This window comes from Emiliania huxleyi, assembly GCF_000372725.1.
Source record: "Emiliania huxleyi CCMP1516 chromosome Unknown EMIHUscaffold_21, whole genome shotgun sequence".
In the NCBI taxonomy this organism is placed as follows: Eukaryota; Haptophyta; order Isochrysidales; family Noelaerhabdaceae; genus Emiliania; species Emiliania huxleyi.
The window spans coordinates 947426-962477 of NW_005200507.1; the positions used below are offsets into that span (position 1 = coordinate 947426).

Below are 15052 nucleotides of genomic sequence, written 5' to 3' on the forward strand. Positions count from 1 at the left end.
TTCCTGCACGCCGACGTGGGCCACCGCTCCACCGAGCTCGCCAGCCGGCTCTGCAAGGACGTCCTACCCAACTGCGGCGTCGCCTGCTGCCAGCTCGACTTTAGCCGCGGGCCCCGGATGATCACCGACGTGCGACTGCTCGTCGCGGCGCAGACGCCAAACGCGGGCGTCAAGCTGGTGATGCAGCGGCAGTTCGAGCAGCCGACGGGGCCGGTGGTGCACCTCACGGGGGTCAACCACGTGCCCCTCTTCGACCTCTCCGCGCGCGTCCAGGTCACCATGTGGCTCGCCGACAGCAGCGGCGTCCACATCGGCAGGCAGGCGGCCTGGCCGGCCGCCACGGCGCACGCCACCTCGCCCGACGACGCAAAGGCGCTCGCCGACGCAAAGGGGAAGCGGAACCTGCGGCCCGGCCTGGTGTGGCGCGGCCGCTGCACGTGGAACTCGGCGCGCCGCCTCGGCCAGTCGCACTGGGGCGCCGACACGGTGCTGCACCTCGCGGTGCGCAGCGGAAAGGACTCTGCGCTGCTCGCGTCGGCCGAGGTGCCGATGGGGTGCGTGGGGGCGGAGGAGCTCGAGCTGGGCGCGCTCACCTACGCGCCGAGCCGGCGGGGTGGCCCGCCCACCTCGGACGGCTCGCTCGGCCCTCCGTGCACCATCACCCTCCGCTCGGTCGCCGCCGAGCGGCCCGTCAAGCACCTGTTCCTGCTGCACACGGCGCAGTCGACGTGGTCAGAGGCGTACCGCACGATGCTGCGCGCCGCCGGGATGGAGGAGCCGTCCGCGCGCGCCAGCGGCGGCACGGGAGCCGTCGGGGAGCAGACGCAGAAGCTGAAGGAGCGGCTGGGCGGGATGGCCAAGCGCGGGCAGGAGGCGTACCAGCGCATGCGCGCCGTCATGGCTAAGACGGACCACCCGCTGTCGCGCATCGGCTACATGCAGGCCGAGCGCGTCGGGGCCGCGATCCGCGCATCCGCCGCGCTGAGTGGCGTCGCGCGCTCGTCCGCCGCCGACGGCGACGGCGGCGCCGCCGCCGACGAGGAGCAGCGCGCGGCCCTCCTGTCCCTGCTGCAGGGCACCCACGCGCTGTGGTCGTCCCCGCTCACGCGCGCGGTCCAGACGGCGCAGCTCGCGCTGCTGCCCCTGCTCGAGGCGGCGGGCGTGGTCGAGGTCAAGGCCAACGCCAGGCAGCGCCGCGGCCTCACCAACCCAAACATGTCCATCGGGACCGTATCGGGCGACGCCATGCGGCACCGCTGCGTCGAGAAGTTCCGCGAGCTGGCCGCCTCGGAGCAGGGCCTGTGCGACGAGGCGAGCCTCGAGCAGATCGAGGCGAGCGAGCTCGACACGGTCGAGGCGGAGGCGCGCTGGTGGTCCGACAAGACGGAGTCGGAGCGCGACTTTCAGGCGCGGGTCGCGGAGCTGGTCTCGCAGATCCGCTACTCGCCGCACGAGTCGCTGGTGCTCGTGACGCACGACGACGTCTTCCACGAGCTGCTCGGCCGCCACACGCACACCTCGGCGCACGTGCGGCAGGGGCCGCTCCTCAAGCAGATGACTTCGGGCTCCGTCCCCTCGTGCCAGCTGCTGTGGTGTTGCATGGACTTTGGGCGTGAGCACGCCCAGCCGATCACGGACGTCGTCGATATGTCATCGCTCCTGCAGGTTGCGATGCCGCAGCAGCCCAGGCGGGGGAGGTCAGTCTCCGGGAGAGGGAGCGAGTGATGGGGCCGCGCCCTTGCTCCCTTCCTCGCTGCGTATGGGCGCCTCTCGCGAGTGCTTGTGTTCTGATGTTGTGCATGCACACGCTCACGCACTCGGCTCACGGCTGTCACGGTCTCTTCGCGCTGCGGGCCCCTCTTGGGATACCGCTTGTACACACACCAGACCAGACCTTACACTTGTGCGTGGTGCTCTGATGGAGAGGGGGTCGTGATTCCGTTTCCCTTCAGAAAATATCGCCGTCCGCACACGTGCCGGCGGGGGGAGAGGCAGGCGCTGGAAAACGGGGTGTCTCAAGAGGCGACTCTCAGTCTCGGACTTTCTCAGGCGCGGCGCGTCAGTCGGCTTTGTGTGAGAGGCGACGGCGCCGGCCGGGTCCGGGCGCGCGAGGAGAGCGCGCGGGGCGGCGCGCACGCGCGTGAGGCCGTGAGCAAGCGGGGCGCCCGCCCAGCTCCGGCCGGCGAACGCGGCGTAGATGCGTGCGCTGTGCGAGCTCCAGGATCCATGCACATTGAATGGAACGGCCCCAGATCGTCCGTTCTCAAACCCGTTGGGTTCCCTCCCGTCCGTCCAAGCTCCGCGGTTCGTCGCGGTGTCGTGATGCGACGACGATGTGTTGCACGGACGCGCCCGTCCAATTTGCCTTGCTCATTGACGCGCACACGATTCTGTCTGGAGTATGCTGTATGGTGCTCAAGCTGCCACGGCGTCGCTCTGCAGCCACCGGACAGCGCCTTCGAGCAGGCCGCGCTCGATGACCGAGTCGGTGTGGTGCACGAGGTCCGCAAACTCCTCCTCCGTGTTTACGCGTGCGAGCTCTGGGAGAGAGACGGTTGCCAGAAGATATTCGACGTCGTGACGCGACACATTCCACATTTCGGAAAGCGCCGTCGCAGCTGCGTCGACGGGGTCGGGCTCCCGATTTGCGGCGGAGCGTGCGCCGTTGAGAATGCCAGCTGCGCAGGCAAGGACGTGCTCCACCGCGGCCTCGGAGTTCTCGCACCGAAGGACGTTGACACCGATGGGACACTCCTCTTGCAGCGCCTCGACGGCACTCTGCTGCGCGCGCTCGCCGAGCAGCAAAATCGTGCAGCGCCGTGCCGCACGTGCTGCCTTGGTGGCACGCTCGACAACCGCCGACGCCGCCTCCCCGCGAGTCAGCACGAAGGCGAGCGCGCCGCGAGGCGTGGTGAGCAGCATGTCGCTCGCCGCACCCTGCGGAGCGTCGCGAGTCCGGACGCCCTTTCGCTCGAGGTGGCGAGCTTCGGCGGCGGCGGCCGAGGACGAGATGACGAACATTTTTTTGCTCGTTGGTGGCAGGTCGCGGTGGTCGCGGTATCAGAATTCTTAAGATACAAGCCTCTCTCACAGCACACCGGCAGAAGAAATCTTGGCTCTTGTTAGCCTGGAATTGCTGTTTTCTTTCTTTCTTTCTTTAGCCCTGCGAGAGAGGTTACCAACTGCACTCCAAGTGCTCCAACCGGTCTTGAGGAGGAGGATGACCGTCCAAGTGCTCCTTGTCTTTCTTTATCAAGAATTCAAAACAAAATCCTCCTCAAGACCTCCTCGACGGGCGCTGGCAACGACTCGAGTGGCGGCACGCCCGCCTCCGTGGGCCACTCCTACGCCTTCGGCAACACCGAGGAGAAGGCCCGCCGCCTAAACATGGGCTGCAAGGCGCGCGGGCAGCCCGGCCAACCCTTCTCCCACAAGACCGGCCACGGCTACGTCAAGGCGCATCGCGGTTTCTACCACGACGCGATCTTTGTCAAGCGCAACAACTTCAACCTGCTGCTCCACGAGACGTTCGGCGGCGGCTTCTCGCCCACCGCCGCTCTCTCAAGCTGCGCCGCCTTGCGCGCAAAGTCGCGCGCGGCAGCGTTGACCGCACGGCCTACTCGCCCAAGCAAGTACTCGCTCTCTTTTATGTCCCACCATGCAGAGCGCATCTCTCTCTCTGTTGTGCGAGGCGTGAACCGCGCCATTCGCTCTCACCTGGCAACCCTGTCTGCACGTCTCGCGCGCGCGTGAACAGGGCCTTTAAACCACCATAAACTTCAGTTTGCAGGGGCCCTCCCGTTGAGGTGTCCATCTTATGTGCAGTCGGGCTACAACTGTAGCGCGTCGGCAGGATCCCCAAAACAGTCGTCCACACCCCCCAAAATTGAATTCGGCCGCCCAAATTTGCCCCCCCCCCCCCCCACCCCCCCACAAACTTTAAACCACCATAAACTTCAGTCTGCAGGGGCTCCAGGCCCCAAATGACGTGTGAGTGTTAGAGTTGTTTGGTATTGCCTGTAACCTCTCTTTAAGGTATTGCTAAAAATCTCTCTCTAGAATTCAAGATCACGCCAACTAACACAAGAAGAAGAGGGTTGGTTTTCAAAAATATCTCTCTCTAACACAAATCTCACTCTCCGCCAACTATCGATAAGAGAGCAGCCCTCTCGATAACGGACGGACACGAGAGGGCAGAGGGGAGGGGGGAGAGGGAGGGAGGGAGCTGAGGGAGGGTGTAGAGGATGTAGAGTGTAGAGAGCTGTAGAGCTGTAGAGCTGTAGAGCGCTGTAGAGCTGTAGAGCTCTACATCCGGCGCGGGACAGAGCGATGCAGATGTAGAGCACTGTAGAGCGCGATTTTGCTGTAGAGTTTGTTGTAGAGGCTCTACAGCAAACCCTCCGGGAAGGCAGTGACTCAAAGAGGTCGAGCCGCACTAGTGGGGTGTCTCCGAGCTTGCTGGAGCTCTGATGGACGGCCCTGACTATCCCTGACACACAGAGAGTCACTCTCTGACGGCACATAATGACTGCGTCATGACCAGCCTGCCATGCGTCGCCGGTGCCGCATTCATCGCTGTGCTTCTTTAGCAGGCGGTGGACTGTCGGCTGCGAGGACGGTCGCATTTGCGCGAGGCGAGGCGAGCATTCAGACGCGTTGCATGCGCCATGCCTCGCGCCAGCGCGTGCGGGAGCTCCTGGCTGAGCGTTGAGTCCAAGCGAGTTGCGCTGGCCACGATCGCTACGCCGAGCCGAGCTGACGCGCCGAGGCGCTGGCCAGTCGCAGCCGTGAGGCATGCCACAGCAGCAGAGGCACCTGCCACCCATTGGGCGGGCAGACAGAAGGCCAGGGCAGCACTGGCAAGTGCAACGCGCCTAATGTCGGAGAGCGACCGTGCCTCGTTCGCCGCTTATGATGTAGAGTTTGTTGTAGAGATTTCACGTTGCACGTACGTACTTTTAGCTCACTGGGAGAAAAGAGAGAGGGGGTTGTGTTCTCTAGGCCCCTAGTAGAGCGCCTCTACATCGCTCTACATCTTGAGCACTTGAGCACCGGATAGGGTCGATTCCGCATGGTACGGGACCCCTCGATCGTCTCGCCCTCCCTCACTGGTGTGTTCATGGGGGGGGGCATCGCTTGTTATGATGTAGAGTTTGTTGTAGAGATTTCACGTTGTAGAGCGCCTCTACATCGCTCTACATCTGCATCGCTCTGCCCCGCGCCGGATGTAGAGCTCTACAGCTCTACAGCGCTCTCCAGCGCTCTACATCTCTACAGCTCTACAGCGCTCTACACTCTACATCCTCTACACCCTCCCTCAGGGAGGGAGGGGGGGAAGGGGGAGAGAGAGAGAGAGAGAGAGAGAGAGAGAGAGAGAGAGAGAGAGAGAGAGAGAGAGAGAGAGAGAGAGAGAGAGAAGCCTCCCAGCGGACACCAACCATCGAACCTCAGGCAGGCTGCAGCGACGACAGGTAGAAGGTAGCTACTGGGTCCTCCCAGGAAGGAACGAGAAGGAAGGCGAAGTCGGGGAGGAGGAGGAGAATGGCTTCTTGCGATGTCCGATGATTTTGAGAGAGTGAAAGATACCGTCACGTTTGCTGTTCACAGCTAGGGACGGCCTCTGCGGCAAAGTCAAACCACCCCACCATGTAAGGTGCCTATATGGGCTTCCAGTATCGGACGTTCAAGACATATGCGCTTTTGGCCGGTGGCCTCTTCGGACATGGTACCTCCGGTGAGATAGTGGCTGCCACGCAGTTCTCGGAGAATGGGGCCGATCGAACTTGATTTGTTCGGAGGAGGAATCCGGCCAGCACGGGTACAAAGAGGGGAGAATCCCCAGCTGCGGAAACGTAGTGTCGCTCAAGAGGTGCGATACTGCGGGGGAGTGTAAGGTGCCTATATGGGCCTCACTGCGCACGGAGCGCTCGGCTGCTCGCCGCCGCCGCCGCGCGTCCCGCGCCGCCACGCTAGTTGCCCCCCCTTGCCGGACGCGCGCTCTGTGCAGCGGCGCAGAGCGCGCGTCTCTGGCACAGACGGAGCAGCGACCGCGCCAGCGGCCGCTGCTCCGCCCCTCCGTCGCGCGCGCCGCGCGCGCGCTGCCGCCGCCGCCGCCGCCGCCCCCTCCTCGCCGTCTTCCCCACCCCTACCCTCTGTTGCCCGCACGCGCGCGCCGCGCGCTGCGCGCCCCCGCCCCCACCCCCGCCCCCGCCCCCGCCCCCGCTCCCAAGCGCCCCTTCCCCGGTGGGTGTGCGTAGAAAGTGAAACCGATCGAGAGGTGGCAGAAGCCGCCGTGTGTGACACATATTGCGGCACGTGTGACGTGAGTGTGTGAGAGACATATTGGGGTTTGGGGAGAGCCCCGGCGCGCGCGCGCAGCACGCGGGGCGTTTTTTATGCAATCAAACATGCAAACCTGAGGGAGGGTGTAGAGGATGTAGAGTGTAGAGCGCTGTAGAGCTGTAGAGATGTAGAGCGCTCTGGAGCGCTGTAGAGCTGTAGAGCTCTACATCCGCCGCGTGACGAGGCGGGTGCGTTGTAGAGCGATGTAGAGGCGCTCTACAACGTGAAATCTCTACAACAAACTCTACATCATAATAAGCGGCGAACGAGGCACGGACCACGGTCGCTCTCCGACATGAGGCGCGTTGCACTTGCCAGTTCTGCCCTGGCCTTCTGTGTGCCCGCCCAATGGGTGGGAGGTGCCTCTGCTGCTGTGGCATGCCTCACGGCTGCGACTGGCCGGCGCCTCGGCGCGTCAGCTCGGCTCGGCGTAGCGATCGTGGCCAGCGCAACTCGCCTGGACTCAACGCTCAGCCAGGAGCTCCCGCACGCGCTGGCGCGAGTCATGGCGCATGCAACGCGTCTGAATGCTCGCCTCGCCTCGCGCAAATGCGACCGTCCTCGCAGCCGACAAGTCCACCGCCTGCTAAAGAAGCACTGCGACGAATGCGGCACCGGCGACGCATGGCAGGCCAGGCTGGTCATGACGCAGTTGTAGGGTGTTGTGTGTCGTCAGAGTGACTCTCTGTGTGTCAGGGATAGTCAGGGCCGTCCATCAGAGCTCCAGTAAGCTCGGAGACACCCCATTAGCGCGGCTCGACCTCTTTGAGTCACTGCCTTCCCGGCGGTTTGGCTGTAGAGCCTCTACAACAAACTCTACAGCAAAATCGCGCTCTACATCGCTCTACAACGCACCCGCCTCGTCACGCGGCGGATGTAGAGCTCTACAGCTCTACAGCGCTCCAGAGCGCTCTACATCTCTACAGCTCTACAGTGCTCTACACTCTACATCCTCTACACCCTCCCTCACTCAGATGCAAACGGGACGGCCTGCGCAGCCTCTAACTATATTTGTTATCTCTCTTGATTTTGTGCTTCCACCAGGCGGCAGATAAAAGAAAGAAAGAAAACAGCCAACCCAAGGGAGGGATGGGAGGACGGCACGCCGCCACCACACAGGGATTTTAAGGCAGGTCCATCGCTGCCCGCGTACAGATTTTTTTCTAACGACCGGCATGGCTGACGCGGGCCCGAGCATCAGTGCCCTGAGCGCAGGCCCCAACAACTGCGCGCTCGAGGAGGCCATCACGCTCGAGATGGACTTCACCACTCCACGCGAACTGCCGGCGGGCAGCTGGCGCGTGCGGGTGCGCTTGTGGTGGCCTCTTGCCGGCCGGCTCAGCTCTCACGCTCCTGCCCGTGTGCGCCGCAGTTCGTCGCCGACACGGCTGGCTCGTGCAAGGTCGTCGAGCTTGGCTCGACGGATGCGCAGCGCTACCCGGAGGGGCCGGGTAAGATGAGGTTCCACCGCGACTCTCTCGACGTGATGCACCTGCAGCGGGCGATCCTCTGCAACGTCGGGCTGATGACGGCGCCGCCGCGCTCCCACCGGGCCCGCGACGGAGCGCCGCGGCGACAGATGCCCCGCCCCGTCCCTCCCACCCGCAGGCCACGCTGCTAGACGGCGACGACGAGGTGCTGGAGGTGCCGATGGTGGTGCACGTCACGCCGGACAGTGCGGGCAAGCTCTTCAGGTCAATATACAACCCGCTGGAGTGAATACGCCGGGATCATAGCGTCGCGCCGAGAGCCCGAGCGGGGCCGAGGCCGCCACCGGGGTGCTGCGGCAGGGGCGGACCTCAGTAACGTCTACACACCGAAGGGCGTTCGTCTTTCGTTCTCGCGCACGGTACTCTCACGTGTCACGAGCCCTTGCTTCTGAAAAGAGTCTCGTTGTAACAAAAGCCGTTGTTCTTTGCTGCGGCTCCCAGCGGCTCCTCTGCGATGCCCTTCCCGAAAAGTCACCCTCGGGAATGTTCTTACCACATTCTAGATTACTAACTGAAAATCTCTGACGGCGGCGGCGGCACCGGTTGGCACGAGCCGCACCCGCTCCCGTGAGCCGTCACGATGTGTGTTTTTGCACCGGGTCGGTTGGGTCTGCTGTTATAAAGAAAGAAAGGAGGAAAACAGACAACCCAAGGGAGGGGTGGGAGGACGGCACGCCGCCACCACACAGGGATTTTAAGGAGAGGGGTGTGATGCGCTAGCCGTCGCGCCCACCCTTGGCCTTGGGAGTCTGCCTCTTCCTATCTCTCTTCGCAGTCTCTCCGCCGATTCTCGCTGCAACCTTCATTGTGGCTTCATGCCACCTCGCGGTCGTCCCACTCTCGTCGTTCTCTCTCTTGTCGCTTCTTCCTCTGTCGCGTCGCTCTCCTCTGCCTCGTTCGAGCTCTCCTCGCGCAAGGACGACTCTTCTGACGCTCACTGATCATTTGCCGCGGCAAGTCATATCGTTGCTCAGGTCCACTCTCTCTTCGAACACTTGTACCTCCACGGATGATGCTGGCGCTGGGATCCCCTTCGGGTGTTCGTGACTGCTGTTATAAGGAATATAAAAGAGCAGTCATCTCCATGGAGAGATGGGCGACGCACACGAACACAGAGGGACAGTGCGCACCCCGCCCCGCTCGCAGGGCGTGCATCACACAGGTGGACTGTGTGACTCCTTGGGTTCTGGGGACTCTTGACACAGAAAAAAGAAAGAAAACGGACAACCCAAGGGAGGGATGGGAGGACACAGAGGTGTGCTAGTCGCTATTCTCCGACAATTCCGACATGTCTGACGGGCAGTTCGGGCTCGAGCGGTCGCGGTCGCGGCCAGCGCGCGGGGCCCGGCTAGGGTTGCCGGGCGAGATCTCGACCCACGCGCCGGAGCGCGCGTGGTGCTTGAGCAGCCGGGCGGTCGCCGCAGCCACCTCGAAGGGTAGCTCGTCGAGCCACTCGCCGAATGTGCCCTCGTCATCCTGCGCCGCAGCGGAGGAATTGCTCACCTAAGCCGTACGCGCGGCAGGCCCGGTAGAGCGCCTCGTTCTGGATCTCCTCCGGCGCCTCGGAGTCGTAGCCGCAAACGGAGGAGCCGGCAGAAGAGGCCCGCTTCGCAGGCGGCGCGTCGGGCGAAGAGGAGCGGGAACGCCGCGGCGGCCCGCGCGCGGAAAGCGCGTTCCTGTCGACTCGGGGCTTGGTGCGCGGCCGCGCTTGGCCGGCCGGATTGTGAGGCTGTTATAAGCAAGTGCCGGCAAGGAATTCCCGCGAAAATTCTTTTCCTCAGTCCCGTGCCCAGTGTTGTGCGAGGGAGATTTCTCGTAAAATTCTTTTCCTCTCTGGCTTCCCACACGCCGCGCGGTGCTGCGGAAGCACACGAGGAGCCCTGCGTTCGGATGGAAGACATCCACCGCTGGAAGGAGATCATCGAGGACAAGTCCTCGAGCCTAAAGGACTATGTCGAGGACAAGGTTGCTCAGGCGCCGAGCCTGCGCGAGCTGGCTCCGAGCCTGCGGGAAATGGCGCCTTCCAAGCAGGATCTTCTCCGGCGGCTCGGATCGATCTGCGGCGTGAGCGCGGACGACGACGACGCGGTTCTAAAGTGCGACTCTCGCCCCGCCTGGGATCCTCCGGCGCGCGCGACCGGCCCTCACCCACCTTCCCCCTTTGTCCCTCTGCAGCCGGCAGCGCCTCATACTCGAAGAGGAGGACCTGCCGCTCGAGGTGCCAGCCTACTCGCGCTCCGCTTACGTGTCGCCCGCACTGCCGCCATCGCAGAGCGGCCAGGCTGGCCAGGCCGGGGCCGCGCCGGTGACCGCGCCCGTCGCTGCAGTTTGCCCCGCGCAGCCTCGGCTCGACCGATCCGCAGCCTCGCCCTCCAAGGCAAACGGCAAGCGCAAGGCGGTCATCGCCGCGCCGGCCGCCGCGAGCAGCAGCGCATTGGACGAGGCGAGACCGTCCGCCAGCGGTGCGGCCGCGCCGCCAGTCGGGGCGGCCGCCGCCGCAGCGAGCTTTCCGACGGAGCGGCCGCGGGCGGTGGCGGCCGGCGCGAGCGCTGCCAACGGAGAGGCCAACGGGGGGCAAAGGGAAGAGGGGGTGGAGAGCGAGCTGGACAGCATAATGGCGCAGGTGGCCTTGCTGGAGGAGCAGGGGAGGATGGTCGAGGCCTCCTCGCTGATGGCGAGTGCTTTGGCGCGGGCTGGCCAGTGACTCTCGCGGAGCTGCACGTCCGCACCGGCGGCGGCGGCAGGATCGCTTGAGGGGGAGGGATGTGTGTGTGTGTGTGTGTGTGTGTGTGTGTGTGTGTGTGTGTGTGTGTGTGTGTGTGTGTGTGTGTGTGTGTGTGTGTGACCCGGGGCGCGATTGGGAGTGGTGGTGGTGGCAGCGGGGCGAGGGCGTGGGTGTGGTTTGTGGGGAGGGAGCGAGTGTGTGCGAGTCCGACGGTGGGGAGGGACCATGCAGGGAGACGCTACTCTTCTTTTACCTATTTTGCTCATATGAATCACATTCAACAAGAACCCGCGCCTACGCGCTGCTCCGGCAAAATCCAAAAAAGGAAATATAAATAAATAAAAGCGGACACACACCTGTCACCTCTCTACTGTGTCTGTGAGATGGGTAAAAGGAACAGTTTAATGTACGTTCCCGCCCGTGCGATCTTTGTGCAGGGTTCTTTGTGGGTGTGGTCGGCAACTAGCCGGGGTCGTCCTCCCGATGGGGGACTAGCACTAGCCGCGTCTACCGTCTTCCACATTGTCCCTCGGGTCGTCCCGGCTGCTCCTAATCTTTTCGTACAGCCTCCTGCTGATCTTCGCAACATCCTGCTCCCTCCCTCGTCTCGCCCTGCGCGTCTGCTCCGCCTCACCGTCGTCTGCCCTGCGTCGTCTGGTGACGGGTCCTCCATAGTCGGTTGAGGTCGCCGCCCTCCTCGTGTCGTGCCTCTTCCCAACGTTCCCTCGGCGGCCGATGCCGTCTGCTCCGGCTCCCCAGTCCCCGGGTCTGCCCTGCTCTCGTCTGCGCTAGTTTCTGTGTCCCTCGTCTTCTTTCTCCTATGCGTCGATTCCTTTTCGCGTGAGCACCACCCTGAGCCCGCCCAGCAGCTGAACCGCTCCCTAAGTCGAAGGAGCATCATCAGTCTCACCCACTTCGCTCGCTGCCCACTGTCTCAGCTCCCTCCCGCTTGAGCCGCCGTCGCGGCCCTCGTTTCTCCCACAGGCTGTTGGCCCGTCCCTGCGTTGCCTGCGTTATCCCTCCTCCTCCGCGACTCCCTCAAGGCCGGCCGGGCCTCCTTCCACCCAGCGAAGAGCTTCCTCAGCCACTCGATGTGTTCCTCTCTCTTCATTATGCGCGCGGTAGCCTCATCGTTGAGCTGGATCCACCTCTGCACCGCTCCCGTCGCCGCCTCGGCCACGACTTGCAAGTTCCTCGTAACCCCGGCGCCAAGGTCCCTCCGACTCCTCTCCGAGAGATCATCCACCAGCGCCGGCAACACCCCCCCGACGGCTGGGGCTAGTGCATCGTACCCGTCCTCATCCAGCACCCTATAGCGTGAGCCCTTCAGCGCAGCGACATGCGCCATCCTCAGCGTCTTCAGCGTATCCTTGGAGTCGGGTGCCGCCTGTGCTACTTTGCTGATCGCCGTCCCCGTCTGCGCTCGCGCTACTCTGAGGAACCATCTGGCCTGCTCCCTATTCCCCAGGCAGGCGCCGCTAAGCAAGTGCGCCATCGTTGCTCTAGGCGGGTTCTCGTCTTCCTCGGTCCATTGCTGCGCGGCTTTCCGCACGATCGGACACAGCGGGTCCCGCTTACCTTTAGTGCTGCCCTCCTCGCCGCGTCCCTCGCGGCCTTACAGACGAGGCAGCCCCTGAGTTCGCTCCTTGTGGCGGCGCCCGGGGTCTCTCTCCCCGCCTCTCCCCGCATGATCCTCTCGTGGTGCGCTCCGTGTGGCACCCCCGCCTGCTGCCGCACCCGCGCTCCCATGACGGTCTTTGTCACCACGTTATGATCATCCACGTCGGCGAATCAATCTCGCGCTCGCCGTGCAGATCCTTGATCCGCTGGCGCTTGTCCCATTTGTGTCTCGTCGTTCCCCTGACCACATCGCTCCACAGCGGCCCCGTCACCCCTGCCGTGTGCGACCCCGCCGTGAGCCCCTCGCCGAGCCGTCCTCGCACCCACTCGTTCGTGTGGCCGCGTGTGGCGTAATAGGTCCTCCGGTCCAGTACGTCTCCCCTCCACTCTCCGTCTGCCGTCCTCCGGCGGTCCGTGTACAGGCACGGGCGTGTCCTCACTGCTTCCCGGATGACGGCGGTGGCATCCTCAATCTCGCTGGCCCCCATGTATGCCGTCGCCGCGGCGTCGGCGTAGGCGTTGCTAGCGCACCCCGCGTGGCTCGGTACCCACAGGAACGTGACGGATTCAAGCTGGGCGCGATATCGGCATATCCCCTCGATCCCACTCCCGGAGCCCCTCAAGAGAGCCTTTTCGGTACGCCGCCTCGATCTGCTGTAGCGCGGGCTTGCAGTCGCTCAAGACGAGGCACCTCCTGTCCGCCGCATCTTCCGCCGTTGCCATCTTACGCAGGTAAGCCAGCACCGCGTACATTTCCGCGTCTATCACCTGCCAGTCGTCTGGCAGTCTGCCGCCCCACAGCCCCTGCCCAAACGCGAGCCGCAGCTCATCGTCCCCACCTTCGAGCTGTCCAGATCCCTCGACGGGTCTCCCGAATCGGGCCGGCCCTTTGTACACCCCATACGACACAACTGGTCGCGGCACGAACCTATGCAAAAAAAGAGAGTAGAGTCGGCTCCGCGAGAGAGAGAGAGAGAGATCCGCGCGCTCTCGCCTCTCCAAAAAAGTTCCGTCGCCGCACGCGGGATTTTGGCGATTGCGCAATATGCGCATATGTGGGGGCGCTGTTGGCAAAATTGGGGGCTCGCTCCGTCTCCTCTCACGCCTCCGTTGGTCCGAGGTGCGGTGTCCCAAAGTCCGTGTCCCAGAGCATATCGACCTCTTTGATACACACACATTCTGATATAGCGCGCTCACGGCCCCAGTATTCACTTCACAGGAAACGTGCTGTGCAGGTCGCGCGGCCGGCGGCCTTGTGCTCCTCCGGCGGCGTCGCGGCCAGAGTGGCAGCAGCTCGCCTCCGCGGCGCACGCGCCGCAGTGGCGCCGGAAGATTGCCTCGTCGTCGCTCAGGTACCGTTGCAGCGGCGCCAGCAGGTGGGGCGGCACCACCGGCTCGGCGGAGGCGGCGCGCTTCCGGCGGCGGGTCGGGTTGACGTTGCCGGTGGCGTTGAAGAGGCAGCGCACGCCGACCGCCGCCGCCATGCAGGCGAGCCGCTGTGCGAGCAGCCGCCTCGAGTAGCACACGTAGACCGATCTCGGGTCCTCCTTGTCGACGAAGCGGCGGAGAGGGTGAAAGTGCGCCGACCATGCCCAGCTGGCGAGGGCCTGTGGCGCGTTGACGATAAGCTGCGCCGTCGCGCGGTGCGGCGACGAGCCGTTGAGCAGCCCATCGAGGAAGCTTTTCCACGGGAGCCGACGCGCCGGCTTGAGAAGGAGCGTGGCCTGCGGGTTGCCGCGCGAGAGAGCGGACAGCTCGCTCGAGCCCTGCTGCCAAAAGTCAAACGAGGATTGCAGCCGCTCGAGTGGCGCGCGAAGGACGACCAGCGGCCGGAGCCCCACCTTGAGCACGTCGCTCTCCGCCGTCGAGTGCGCCCGCCTCTCGATGACGATGTCGTCGCACCGGTCGCCGAGTGCATGCCGCACCGCAAGCCCTCCCGTCTTTGGCACGTGGACTAGTCCAAAGCGCGCAGTGGGCAGCTCGCCTGGTTCCAACCCTGGCGGTGGCGCTGTTGCAGAGCTCTCCAGACGGAGGAGCAGGGCGAACGCGGCAAAGGTGGAGAGCACAAGCCACAGCGGCACGCGGATGGCCATTTGGAAAAGGGGCTGACGCGGGGTTCGGGCTCCGAGGAGGGTCGGCCAACCACCGGCTGGCATCTCAGCCATACCCTCCTACCGCGAATGGGTGAGATCTAGGCATGTCAGCCATCCTTAAGTCACATGGCAGCCCATCATGGCTGCATACAGCATCCTTCCTTGCCACTCCGCCCAGTCATACAGCCGTCGCAGCCATCGGCCGCGGAGGATGGCTGTCGCGAATACCGAATTTTACCCAGCCTTCTCGCCGCCCCCGACACGAGTGCAGGTGGCTCCCTCTCGCTCCGCGAGCCACCCGCCCTTGTTCTGGATGGCTGGCGTCGTTATCTCTCCAGCCATCTCCGGCCGATGCGCGATGGCTGCGACGGCTGTATGACAGCCATCTTGCTAGCCATCTTGCGGCCGGGCGGATGGCTGGGACGCACGCTGGCTGCACTGGCTGGTGCGCAGCCAAGATAGCGCGTGCTTGGGAGCGCGGAGTGGCTAGGATGCTTTAATTGCAGCCACGTGACTTTAAGGATGGCTGTGAAACAGGGAGCGCAGTCTCATCCCAGGTGCACATTTCGAGGTTAGCCAGGAGGGTCTATCCCGAGGGGCCGAAGTCACGAGGGTCTGTCCCGAGGTCCCGAGGTAGAATAGCGGTGGAGCACCGCAATAGGTAGGGAGGCCCGATTTTGACCGCCCGGGGAGGAGGGGGGGGGGGGGGGGGGCAAAAAAAATGCTGCCCCCCCCCGTTTTGGAACCGTCCATCCCCTCGAGAACCCAGTAGGTCATGGTTG

The 15052-nt window shown here is 64.2% G+C and overlaps 7 protein-coding genes across 7 annotated transcripts; 3 read left to right on the plus strand and 4 right to left on the minus strand.

Moving 5' to 3' along the window:
* The first annotated feature begins 1198 nt into the window (after positions 1 to 1198).
* EMIHUDRAFT_434833 (hypothetical protein) lies at positions 1199 to 1971 on the plus strand. The gene has a single exon (XM_005780949.1). It carries the CDS (start codon positions 1216 to 1218, stop codon positions 1723 to 1725), a length of 510 nt encoding a protein of 169 aa, XP_005781006.1. The 5' UTR covers positions 1199 to 1215; the 3' UTR covers positions 1726 to 1971.
* A 444-nt stretch (positions 1972 to 2415) lies between these two features.
* Positions 2416 to 3021, minus strand: EMIHUDRAFT_204511 (hypothetical protein; the record flags this gene model as incomplete). The annotated part of the gene is made up of 1 exon (XM_005780950.1): positions 2416 to 3021. The coding sequence occupies one exon, from the start codon at positions 3019 to 3021 to the stop codon at positions 2416 to 2418; it is 606 nt and encodes a 201-aa protein (XP_005781007.1).
* Positions 3022 to 7517: 4496 nt separating this feature from the next.
* On the plus strand, positions 7518 to 8234 carry EMIHUDRAFT_450034 (hypothetical protein; the record flags this gene model as incomplete). Its single annotated transcript, XM_005780951.1, has 3 exons — positions 7518 to 7649; positions 7715 to 7873; positions 7951 to 8234. The coding sequence occupies 3 exons, from the start codon at positions 7518 to 7520 to the stop codon at positions 8059 to 8061; spliced, it is 402 nt and encodes a 133-aa protein (XP_005781008.1). The 3' UTR covers positions 8062 to 8234.
* Positions 8235 to 9722: 1488 nt separating this feature from the next.
* On the plus strand, positions 9723 to 10536 carry EMIHUDRAFT_100039 (hypothetical protein; the record flags this gene model as incomplete). The annotated part of the gene is made up of 2 exons (XM_005780952.1): positions 9723 to 9928; positions 10008 to 10536. 2 exons carry the CDS (start codon positions 9723 to 9725, stop codon positions 10534 to 10536), a joined length of 735 nt encoding a protein of 244 aa, XP_005781009.1.
* A 955-nt stretch (positions 10537 to 11491) lies between these two features.
* On the minus strand, positions 11492 to 12052 carry EMIHUDRAFT_204514 (hypothetical protein; the record flags this gene model as incomplete). The annotated part of the gene is made up of 1 exon (XM_005780953.1): positions 11492 to 12052. One exon carries the CDS (start codon positions 12050 to 12052, stop codon positions 11492 to 11494), a length of 561 nt encoding a protein of 186 aa, XP_005781010.1.
* A 265-nt stretch (positions 12053 to 12317) lies between these two features.
* EMIHUDRAFT_204515 (hypothetical protein) lies at positions 12318 to 13230 on the minus strand (the record flags this gene model as incomplete). Its single annotated transcript, XM_005780954.1, has 3 exons — positions 12318 to 12795; positions 12869 to 13105; positions 13199 to 13230. 3 exons carry the CDS (start codon positions 13228 to 13230, stop codon positions 12318 to 12320), a joined length of 747 nt encoding a protein of 248 aa, XP_005781011.1.
* A 155-nt stretch (positions 13231 to 13385) lies between these two features.
* Positions 13386 to 14270, minus strand: EMIHUDRAFT_204516 (hypothetical protein; the record flags this gene model as incomplete). Its single annotated transcript, XM_005780955.1, has 1 exon — positions 13386 to 14270. The coding sequence occupies one exon, from the start codon at positions 14268 to 14270 to the stop codon at positions 13386 to 13388; it is 885 nt and encodes a 294-aa protein (XP_005781012.1).
* Positions 14271 to 15052: the final 782 nt, after the last annotated feature.